Raw genomic sequence first — 12,717 nt, 5'->3', positions numbered from 1 at the left:
GCTGAGAGAGAAGAGCAGTTTAAAAGACTTTTAATTGCACTTTTGAACACTTTTGTTTAGTTTGACTGACTGTATGACGACGTGAAAGTGACACGCCTCATGCTCAAGCGACGCCGGTGTCAATGAAATCAACTTGATGTCGAAACGAGTACGCCTCACAAAACGTTAACATTTTCAGAAAAAAGCGCGTAATAAAGTATAACAACAATTAAAACGGATTTGTTTTGTTTTTCAAACGTGTCGCTGACAGAGTAGCATTTCTGGTTTGACTCACCCTTGCCCTGGGTTTGTTGTGCCGCGGTGGATTGTGGGTAATGTAGTATTAAGCATCCTTTTCTTTATAAGGTCTGTTGTAGACATGGGTAGAAACTAAACTATTACTTTGAATTAGGCGTTTGATTAGTTCGTAAACCGAAGAAATGTTTGATGTCTAACCGCGTCATTCACTCGCCACGCTATTTTACTTTTTTAATTATGAGTTTGATTGTTTCATAAACCGAAGAAATCGAAAATTGTTTATGTTTTAAACTCGTCATTTTTTTCCAAATAGATAATGATTAGAACATGTACAGAAACAGTGCAAAACAATGCCAGGGGGTTGTAAACACAATAAAGCAACTAAAATAGAATGCAAAATATACATATTTAACAAAGTGTAAAGCCATAGACTCACACAAGTTCCGTAAATAATCCAAATTTGGAACACAGCATCATAGTTTTCACAGCTTTTTGGTTGTTACAGGTAGAAAGAGTTTTAAAATAAAGTTATAATTATTTTTTAAAGGCACAAAAAACAGGTCAGGTATTGAGAAACTTACATTTATGAATATGAAACTTAGCCAACAGTATAATGAGGTTGCAAATATAAAATAAATTTTCTGGCGCGACTGTTGTCACGTGACGCCATGACGTCACGCCAGTGGCGCCCGCAGCCCAGAAGTAAACAACAGGAAGTTAGCCCGTGAGTCAGCCAATTTGAAGCTTTTCTTTCGTTTTAAAATGCTTCAAAGCGCTTCTAGTTAGCCTTTTGGTGGATGTTTTTTAGTTATCGTTTTGACTTTTTCATAAACCGAAGAAATAGAAAATGTTTAATGTTTCAACCGCGGATGACTCTGCCCTGCTGGTATCCGGCAAGGACAAGTCACAGGTGGAGAAAATCCTCAGTGCTGAGCTCTGTAGAACTTGCACCTGGCTCGCTGACAACAAGCTATCCATCCACTTGGGTAAAACAGAATCCATCCTGTTTGGGTCCCACATCAAACTTAAGAGAGTCAATCACTTCACCATAAAAGTAGGTGACAGTGTCATCACCAGGAAAGATGAGGTCACCTACCTAGGTTCCATTCTAGAGGCTAACCTTTCCTGTGATAAAATGGCAACCAAGGTAATCAAAAAGGTTAACCAACGAACGAGATTTCTCTACAGAATTTCCTCTCTGGTCAACAAAAGCACCTTGAGGATTCTGGCGGGAACTCTCGTTCAACCCTTTTTCCATTAGGCATGCACCTCCTGGTACCCTAGCACAGGGGTCGGCAACCCGCGGCTCTGATGCGGCTCAGCTACATACATGCCGACCCCCCCCGATTTTCCCAGGAGATTTATGGATCTCAGTGTCTCCCATAGACTACTCCCAGGGAAAAAATAATCCTATTTACACTCTAATTACTAAATAAAGGGCGTGCCCTAATTGCACTGCAGTAATTGTCCTCTATAGCATTTACAAACAGCATGCCAGTCCAGCCACATGATGCATGTTGTTAATACTTGCACACACAGGAGACAGCAAAGCATACTTACTCATCAGCCACACAGCTTACACTGACGGTAGCCGTATCAAACAACTTTAACATTGTTACGTTACAAATATGCGCCACACTGTGAACCCACACCAAAAAAGAATGAAAAACACATTTCTGGAGAACATCCCACGGTAACACAACATAAACACAACACAACCATTACCCAGAATCCCATGCAGCCCTAACTCTTCCGGTCTACATTATACACCCCGCTACCACCAAATCCCCCCACACATCAACCCCGCCCCCCCTCTCCGTGCATTGGTTGAGCGGAAGAGTTAGGGCTGCATGGGATTCTGGGTATTGGTACCGTCAGTGTAAGATGTGTGGCTGCTGAGGTAGTACGCCTTGCTGTCACTTACGTGAGCGAGCTGGAATTGCATTCTACATGTGGTTGAGCAGGAACACTGTTATGGCAGGCTGTAGAGGGCGCCAAAAGCAGTGTCATCACGCTCTGACATTCGGGAGTCTCCCGGGAAGAATGAGAGAGCCATTCATTCAAAACTCGCGGGCTGCACTAACATCAAACTTCCACATTAAAGTGCGTGCCGGTGCGTGTGTCGGAGACCCCTAGTTAACATAGCACAAAGCATTTAAGCCTTGTATGCGGTGTTTTTCATTTTAAGTTTTAAAATTTTTTTTGTGGCTCCCATTACTTTCTTTAATTTGTGAAACTTGCCAAAATGGCTCTTTGAGTGGTAAAGGTTGCCGACCCCTGCACCTCCAAAACCCTCAAATCTAAACTCCAAACATCTCAGAACAAGCTAGTCAGGTTACTTCTAGACCTCCACCCCAGATCCCACCTCACTCCTATACCCACTTCTCTAAAGTGGGCTGGCTCAAGGTGGAGGACAGAGTTAAACAACTTGCACTGAGCCTAGTCTATAAAATCCGCTACACCTCCCTGATACCGAAGTACATGTCAAACTACTTCCTTAACGTAAATAACCGCCATAACCACAACACCAGGGGGAGCTCCACTAACCACGTTAAACCCAGATTCCGAACTAACAAAGGTCTTGACTCATTCTCTTTCTATGCCACATCAATGTGGAATGCACTCCCAACAGGTATAAAAGAAAGGGCATCTCTATCCTCCTTCAAAACCGCAATAAAAGTTCACCTCCAGGCAGCTACAACCCTAAACTAACACCCTCCCCGGATTGCTAATAATCAAATGTAAACAATTAAATGCAGATACTTTTTCTTTTTCTTATGCCTTCTGATCTCTCTCTCTCTCTCTCTCTCTCTCTCTCTCTCTCTCTCTCTATGTCCACTACTTGATGTCCATATCCCCCCCCCCACCCTCCCTCCCTCCCTCCACACCCCTGATTGTAAATAATGTAAATAATTCAATGTGATTATCTTGTGTGATGACTGTATTATGATGATAGTATATATGATAGTATATATCTGTATCATGAATCAATTTAAGTGGACCCCGACTTAAACAAGTTGAAAAACTTATTCAGGTGTTACCATTTAGTGGTCAATTGTACGGAATATGTACTTCACTGTGCAACCTTCTAATAAAAGTCTCAATCAATCAATCAATCGTTACCTCAGTCACGCTGGAGCGGTGACGTCACGCTAGCGGACGTAAACAACAGGAAGTCAGCCTACTAGTCAGCCAATTTGAAGCTTTTCTTTCGTTTTAAAAATGCTTCAAAGCGCTTCTATTTGACCTTTTGGGGGACGTTTTTTTAATTATGAGTTTGATTGTTTCACAAACCAAATAAATCGAAAATGTTTTATGTTTCAACCGCGTCGTTCCCTCAGTCACGCTGGAGCGCGTGACTGTTGTCACGTGATGCAATGACGTCACGCCAGCGGAAGTAAACAACAGTAAGTTAGCCAATTTGAAGCTTTTCTTTCGTTTGAAAATGCCTCAAAACGCTTCTATTCGACCTTTTGGGGGACGTTTTTTAATTATGAGTTTGATTGTTTCATAAACTGAAGAAATCGCGTCGTTCCCTCAGTCACGCATTGTCACGTGACGCGGTGACGTCACGCTAGCGGAAGTAAACAACAGGAAGTTAGCCCGGGAGTCAGCCAATTTGAAGCTTTTCTCTCGTTTTAAAATGCGTCAAAGCGCATCTATTTGACCTTTCGCGGGACGCAGTGGCTGCTGGATCCGTGTGCGTTGGCCGGAGTCACAGAAGTGGCCGCTGAAGGTGAGTCTTTATCGATGGCGGTCAAGTCAAATGGTGGTTTAAAAATGGCGTTTGCGTGGCTCCCTCTCATCCAAGATGAACGCCCTGGTGGCTCTCTGTCACTTCTGTGAGCTCCACGGCCCGCGGACGCTGTTCTGCACGGAGGCCCTGCACCCTCCGTCCCCGTCGCCTTCCTCCTCCCAGGCGGGGGCTGCGATGGCCGCCGACAGAGACGCCGAGCGGGAGGGTGAAGGACTCACCATGAAGGCCCACAGCTCTGCCACGCAGAGGGGAGAAATGTGTGAGGTGAGCTGGGGACACCACGCAGTAGAAATGACATCATTATTCATTGAAATTACCAATGCAATAGATAGTAAATAAAAATGTGCGGCGGCAGTGTTTATGGATCTAACTAAGGCCATGTCTACACTAAGCCGGCTATGTTTATCCAGGGGAAATGACAGAGGTGTGGACTCGAGTCACATGACTTGGACTCGAGTCACATGACTTGAACTCGAGTCACATGACTTGGACTCGAGTCATGAATTTGATGACTTTAGACTTGACTTGACAAAATGTAAATAGACTTGCAACTCGACTTAGACTTTAACATCAATGACTTGTGAACATACTTGCCAACCCTCCCGTTTTTACCGGGAGACTCCTGGTATTCAGCGCCTCTCCCGATAACCTCCCGGAAGAAATTTTCTCCCGACAAACTCCCGGTATTCAGCCGGAGCTGGAGGCCACGCCCCCTTCAGCTCAATGTGGACCTGAGTGGGGACAGCCTGTTCTCACGTCCGCTTTCCCACAATATAAACAGCTTGCCTGCCCAATGACGTCATAACATCTACTGCTTTTAGAGAGTAGAGTGCACAACTGCGCACACAACAAGGAGACGAAGCAGAAGAACGAGGAAGTTGCAGACATGGCGACGCCGTCGACGAGCAAGATGAAGAAATACGCTTGCAAATTCCAAAACGAATGGAAACAAGAATTTCAGTTCATCCAGGACAGTTCGAAGGGGAAGGGGTATGTAATTATGTTGCCTGTACATTTTGTAGAACAGACTTCTCCATTGAACACGGTGGCTGAAATGATATACTCATTCATGAACGGAAAAGTTAAACAGGACAATACTGCCATCTACTGGATAGCCTCCGGAACACTGAAATTCAAGTATTTATTTTATTTATATGTATAATAAAATAAAAATATATATATATATATATATATATATATATATATATATATATATATATATATATATATATAACTAGAATTTACTGAAAGTCAAGTATTTCATACATATATATATATATATATATATATATATGTGTATATATATATATATGAAATACTTGAGTTGGTGAATTCTAGCTGTAAATATACTCTCCTCTTAACCATGCCCTTAACCACGCCCCCCACCCCCGACAACGCCCCCCCCCCCCCACCCCCACACCTCCCGATATCGGAGGTCTCAAGGTTGGCAAGTATGCTTGTGACTTCACTTGGACTTGAGCCTTTTGACTTGACAAGACTTGCTACTTTCCCCAAAACCCAAAGATTAAAAAGTTACCATATTTTTCGGACTATAAGTCGCAGTTTTTTTCATAGTTTGGCCGGGGGTGCGACTTATACTCAGGAGTGACTTATGTGTGAAATTATTAACACATTACCGTAAAATATAAAATAATATTATTTAGCTCATTAACATAAGACTTAGACTTAGACTTCCTTTTTATTGTCATTCAAATTTGAACTTTGCAGTACAGATAAGAACAAAATGTCATTTCATTAGCTCATGGTAGTGCAGGATAAAAAAGCAATAAGGTGCATATATAAATAAATAAATAGTTTACTGTACAGATAAATATATTGCACTTTTTCACATGCGTCCATGTTTATGGATGTATGTTATATTGTATTTTTTATTCCAGCGAGTTAATCCATTTTGGGGGGAGTTGAGGAGATTTTTTATGATACGTTCAAGAGTCTTACGGCCTCAGGGAAGAAGCTGTTACAGAACCTGGAGGTTCTGCTTCGGAGGCTAGACGTATAAGATTTCATGGGATTTAGCGATTAGGAGTGACATATTGTTTGGTAAACGTATAGCATGTTCTATATGTTATAGTTATTTGAATGACTCTTACCATAATATGTTACGTTAACATACCAGGCACGTTCTCAGTTGGTTATTTATGCCTCATATAACGTACACTTATTCAGCCCGTTGTTCACTATTCTTTAGACATTTTAAATTGCCTTTCAATTGTCTATTCTTGGTGTTGGCTTTTATCAAATAAATGTCCCCAAAAAATGCGACTTATGCTCCAGTGCGACTTATATATGTTTTTTTCCTTCTTTATTATACATTTTCGGCTGGTGCGACTTATACTCTGAAAAATACGGTATTCAGGAGCGCTCCGTATCTTTCATTGTGTACGTGTGTGTCTGTCAGCGTGTGTGCTGTCGGTACAACATCCAATCGAATTAGATCCACGTTGTTTTCATCCAACAGCATTCATCCAATCAAATTGCAGGACAACCAACGAAGAAGAGCTGTCAAACAACGCGCCAGTGAGGAAAAATGATACCAAAAAGTTTAGTTCGGGTATTAAAAATACGAGTTGGTCCACAAAAAACTAATTGCAGTATGCAAAAGATGCGGTTCGAAGATTACAGACGGAGACGCAACAACTTCCAACTTCGTTCGACATTTGAAGTTGCACAAAGAACGGTAGGTTTTGAATGTAAGCTAACGTTTATTGGCTAAGTAACGTAACTTTTATTTGCTGTGTAGTTCAATCAGTGAGGTTGTAAAGTCACTGCTAACGTTGTTGCTAACACAGCAATCTGTTGCGTCCACTGCAGTTCGCTACCTTATTCATACTTTTTGTCAAGTGATTTTTTTTAAGCATGGTTGCATGAGGTACCTATACTTAACAACCCACCATCAGTGTGTGAATGTGTGTGTGAATGGGTGAATGTGGAAATAGTGTCAAAGCGCTTTGTGTTCCTTAAAAAGGTAGAAAAGCGCTATACAAGTACAACCCATTTTACCATAACGTTACATTAGTCAACGTATCACACACAGTCACGTAACGTTAGACGGCGGTCAGCAGCACCGCGTATTTTAGCCACCTACAAAAAGACAAACATAGTCAAATAAAGGTCAGTTTAAATGTACACTATATTAAGAATATGTGTACATATTGCATAGGGCCCTGACATCTAAAAAGTACAACTCTGTTTATTGTTATGTTCATGTATTTGTTATGTTTTTCATGTGTACGCACACATCAACACACATACAGTATGAGATGAGATCAATGAGATAAGGTAAGAACAGGATAGAAACTGCTGTGGAACTAGTTACAATGCAATATGCCATGGAAATACAATGTTAACACTTTTGTGCAAATAAGACTTGTTTTTTCAAATGTGTTTATTTTGTAAAGGAATTAGTTAAATGTTTAAAATGACTGGTTAATAGTGCTATTATGAAGTGCTATGCCGGCACTATTTTTTTTCCTGCAAATTCAAATGCACTTGTTTTAATAAATAAATACAGCGTTTTAAAAGCACACACAATCTGTGTAAATATATTAGTCTGTGGTTAAAAGGACTTGAAAGGACTTGAAACTCAAAATGCCGAACTTGGGACTTGAATCTCGCATGAATCAAATTTTTAATCGACATGAGAAAGTAGACAATGCGATAAAGAACATTTTACAACAATTAATCGAGACAGAGAATACCCAAAGTGTTGTTGTTGTGGGTTGACTCCGCCGCTCGGGTATTCTTTCGTGAGATATGGTGTCAGGGGATAAGCTGGGTCACGCGCAAAGCATCTTGGGATATGGGAGGCCACGAAGGATAGTCACGGTGCATCCTCCAAATACAGGGAAAATGAGGGCTCATTCGTCGGCTGCATTTGGAGGAGCCTTCGAATTTGAATGAATTGGGACAGCCTTCGCGCAGCGTTGTGACGTAAGCGGCCTTGAAATTCGCCCTTCGAAGAATGCAGACCCTGAATTGGGACACAGCTTGAGAGCCAGGCCTTCTCCACCAACATCAGTGTGTGACCTCACCAATGCGCTTTTGGAAGAATGGTGGAAAATTGCTATAAACACACTCTGCAACCTTGTGGACAGCCTCCCCAGAAGAGTTGAAGCTGTAATAGCTGCAAAAGGTCATATTGAACCCTATGGGTTAGGAATGGGATGGCACTTCTAGTTCATATGTGAGTCAAGGCAGGCGGCCAAATACTTTTGGCAATATAGTGTATATATACAACATTTTAAAACTACATTACAAAAAATATATGTACATATATATATATATATATATATATATATATATATATATATATATATATATATATATATATATATATATATATATATATATATATATACACTACCGTTCAAAAGTTTGGGGTCACCCAAACAATTTAGTGGAATAGCCTTCATTTCTAAGAACAAGAATAGACTGTCGAGTTTCAGATGAAAGTTCTCTTTTTCTGGCCATTTTGAGCGTTTAATTGACCCCACAAATGTGATGCTCCAGAAACTCAATCTGCTCAAAGGAAGGTGTTTTCAGATGTGTGAACATGATTGCACAAGGGTTAATCATCAATTAGCCTTCTGAGCCAATGAGCAAACACATTGTACCATTAGAACACTGGAGTGATAGTTGCTGGAAATGGGCCTCTATACACCTATGTAGATATTGCACCAAAAACCAGACATTTGCAGCTAGAATAGTCATTTACCACATTAGCAATGTATACAGTGTATTTCTTTAAAGTTAAGACTAGTTTAAAGTCATCTTTAAAGATTACCACCTGTGATAGGCACGGCCCTGAAATGGGTAAAAAGTTGTTTGGGCACACCTTCACCCAAGATGTTGTTGGCCCTCACAGGGGTGCCGATCCCTGCCCGCACACCACCCGGGCTTCATGAGTATGGACGAGGAGACGGGCATTCGCTTCCTGAGCCACCAGCATCCCCGCCAGCCTCAGCTGTTCAGCGTGGTGCGCCAGGCCTGCGTGCGCAGCCTCAGTTGTGAGGTAAGTGGTGACGTACAGTATGTCCACTGTGAGATAAGTGGTGTGATGTACAGTATGTCCACTGTAAGGTAAGTGTGACGTACAGTATGTCCACTGTGAGGTAAGTGGTGTGACGTACAGTACTGTATGTCCACTGTGAGGTAAGTGGTGTGACGTACAGTATATCCACTGTGAGGTAAGTGGTGTGACGCACAGTATGTCCACTGTGAGGTAAGTGGTGTGACGCACAGTATGTCCACTGTGAGGTAAGTGGTGTGACGTACAGTATGTCCACTGTGAGGTAAGTGGTGTGACGCACAGTATGTCCACTGTGAGGTAAGTGGTGTGACGTACAGTATATCCACTGTGAGGTAAGTGGTGTGACGTACAGTATGTCCACTGTGAGGTAAGTGGTGTGACGCACAGTATGTCCACTGTGAGGTAAGTGGTGTGACGTACAGTATATCCACTGTGAGGTAAGTGGTGTGACGTACAGTATGTCCACTGTGAGGTAAGTGGTGTGACGCACAGTATGTCCACTGTGAGTTAAGTAGTGTGACGTACAGTATGTCCACTGTGAGTTAAGTGGTGTGACGTACAGTATGTCCACTGTGAGGTAAGTGGTGTGACGCACAGTATGTCCACTGTGAGGTAAGTGGTGTGACGCACAGTATGTCCACTGTGTGTGAGATGTGTGCCTCACACACACCTCACACACTTCCACTCATGGCTGCCGTGTGTTTGCCAGGTTTGTCCCGGGCGTGAGGGGCCCATTTTCTTTGGGGACGAGCAACATGGCTTTGTGTTCTCGCACACCTTCTTCATCAAGGACAGCCTGGCCAGAGGCTTCCAGCGCTGGTACAGTATCGTGGTGGTGGCCATGGATCGCATTTACCTCATCAACTCTTGGCCTTTCCTGCTGCGCCACCTTCGACTGACCATACAGAGCCTGCAAAGCACCGCCCTCAAGGTGAGCCTGACAGATCTTTCCCAGGGACTTACCCAGGCCTGTCCAAAGTGCGGCTTTTTGTTAGCATTCTAATATTAGCATGCTAGCTTTTTTGCTAATTGTGCTGGTATACACCTCAGCGTAAAATATTTTCTTACTTGGTACCTACGATACCTGTTAGCATGCTAACATTAGTATGCTAGCTTTTTTTCGATTATTTTGTAGGTATACCGCAGTTATATTTTGGTACATGACGTATGCTAATGTTAGCATGCTAGCATTTTTAATGACTTTCAGGTACACACCTCAGAGTAATACATTTTGGCACTTGACGCATGTTACAGTTTACATTTTAGCACGTTAACATAAGTATGCTAGCTTTCTTTACCTGTTAGCATGCTAGCATTTTTAATGACTTTTTCAGGTACACACCTTAGAGCAGGGGTCACCAACCTTTTTGAAACCAAGGGCTACTTCTTGGGTACTGATTAATGCGAAGGGCTACCATTTAGATACACACTTAAATAAATTGCCGGAAGTAGCCAATTTGCTCAATTTACCTTTAACTCTGTTATTATTAATAATTAATGATATTTATCTTTGTGGAAACACTGATCATCTTAATGATTTCTCACAATAAATATATATAGAAACAGATAAATATCAATATGCAACACTTTATTTTTATATTTTCTCTAAGTGCACATTTTTCAAATTGAACATTTTCAAATGATCACTTCTAAGACAGTCTTGTGAAATCACAATATCCCATTTTAACTAGCTAGCCACTAACATTTTTTAACAAATCATGAATTACTTTGCACCATGTTTGTACAAATAATAACTCATGTAAAATACAAAAGTAAACTCTCAAATTTTTAAATCATGTCACACTTTGAACTGGACACCAAATCTGGTATCTGTTTCTTTGTGACACTGCAACTGAGTGAGTCTTGCAGATGTGCATCAGTGAGGCGTGTTCTGTGTTTGTTCTTGATGAAGTTCATGTCAGAAAAGGCTGATTCACAAAGATAAGATTTTTCCTCATAGTTTGCGGAACCTTCTTAATCTTTTGGACATATTTTCACAGCAATCTGGCCTTAAACTTAATTATGATAAATGTAAAATGTTAAGGATCGGAAATCTAAAGGGAACATCCTTTCGAATGGAATGCAAAGTGCCTGTTTTGTGGACAGATTGACCAGTTAACATACTTGGTGTTGTTGTCCCAGAAAATCTGGAAGATCTAGGCTTAGTAAATTATGATAATCGACTAAGAAAGCTGGACAAAATTATGCAATTATGGAAAGGGAAATCCCTAACCTTGTATGGTAAAATGTCTATTGCCAACTCGTTAATTATTCCTCAATTTATTTATTTGTTTTTGTCATTACCAGCTCCATCACAAAACTTTTTTAAGATTTATGAGCGGAGGGTCTTTGATTTTGTCTGGAACGGCAAACCAGAAAAGATTAAAAGAAAGGTTTTGTACAAAGAGTATGAATATGGGGGCCTGAAACTTCTCAACCTTGAAGCTATGTGTCTATCTTTAAAAGCACCAATTGTTCAAAAGATGTATTTAAACATTGAGTGGTACACAAATGTCCTGTTGGACAAAAAACATGTACTGTATCAAAAGAAATTGTATCCTTTTTTACAAGTGATCCCCTTCCAGAGAGTCTGCTGGGAAACATGGCGGGGTTCATAAAGGAAACAATCCACTCATAGTGGTGTTTTCAATTTTGTGTGCCAGAAAAAAGAGACGATATTTTGCAGCAGTCAATATGGATGAACTCTAATATTGTAATAGATGGAAAGCCTTTCTTTTGGAAAAATATGTTTGAAAGAGGAATCATTTTTGTCAATGATATTATCAATGAGAATGGTAAAATTATGAAGTATGATGAATTTAGAGCTATGTATGGTGATGCTTGCTCAAGCTTTTCATTTTATCAACTAACTGGAGTAATTGGGAAAAGATGGAAACAAATAATTAATTATGGAACTACTAAATTATTAGTTTGTAAACCTCTAATAAGAAATTCTAGTTGGCAAAATGGAACTAAAATAAATAGAAAAATATATAATTTTTATTTAATAAAGAAATCTTTGAAGGCTGCCTCATACAACACAAATGGAAAATGGGAGGACTTTTTTGACTGCCCGTTGCCATGGGATGCCATATTCAAACTAATCTATAAAACCACTATCGATGTGCAAAATCGTTATTTTCAAATTAAAATTATTTATAACTTCTTACCCACAGGGAAAATGTTAAAATTATGGAATATGACAGAGTCAGATGATTGCCGATTTTGTTGTCAGGAGCCTGAATCCACCCTGTATTTGTTTTGGTATTGTCATATTGTGTCTTTGTTTTGGGTGGAAGTTGAAAAAATGTGTTTAAGGATTGCTTTGTTTATGAAGCTTAATGTGGTTTCTGTTATTTTAGGAGAGTTCATTGACAATCATGATTTAGTCAATTTAATTATAGTACTCGGTAAAATGTTTATTTTTAAGGTCAAAAACAGATATTCACTTAGTATTACTTTCTTTAAAACATTTATTCAGTATTTTCTAACTTTAGAAAGTTACATGGTTGAAAACAATAATGATGCCAAAAAACATTAAAAAAAAAGATGAGAAGTCCTCAAAGGCTTATTTTGAAAGTATAATTATGTTTATAGATTATATGATATCTGTTGTTGTGTTCCCTAATTTGAGTGACCTGGACATAATCTGGACTGTACATAAATGCTTATT

At 40.3% G+C, this 12,717-nt stretch overlaps 1 protein-coding gene across 1 annotated transcript in view; it reads left to right on the top strand.

The window, feature by feature from the left end:
• Window positions 1-3,675: 3,675 nt before the first annotated feature.
• Window positions 3,676-12,717, top strand: part of flcn (folliculin) — a 66,875-nt gene continuing 57,833 nt past the window's right edge. The window contains exons 1-4 of the mRNA XM_062062514.1: window positions 3,676-3,973; window positions 4,049-4,258; window positions 8,880-9,026; window positions 9,754-9,975. Coding sequence (XP_061918498.1) covers window positions 4,049-4,258; window positions 8,880-9,026; window positions 9,754-9,975 — 579 coding nt within the window. The 5' untranslated portion in view covers window positions 3,676-3,973. The remainder of the gene's footprint in view (window positions 3,974-4,048; window positions 4,259-8,879; window positions 9,027-9,753; window positions 9,976-12,717) is intronic.

The sequence above is a fragment of the Entelurus aequoreus genome, linkage group LG11 (genome assembly GCF_033978785.1).
Source record: "Entelurus aequoreus isolate RoL-2023_Sb linkage group LG11, RoL_Eaeq_v1.1, whole genome shotgun sequence".
Lineage (NCBI taxonomy): Eukaryota > Metazoa > Chordata > Actinopteri > Syngnathiformes > Syngnathidae > Entelurus > Entelurus aequoreus.
This window is presented reverse-complemented; position numbering and strand designations above follow the sequence as displayed.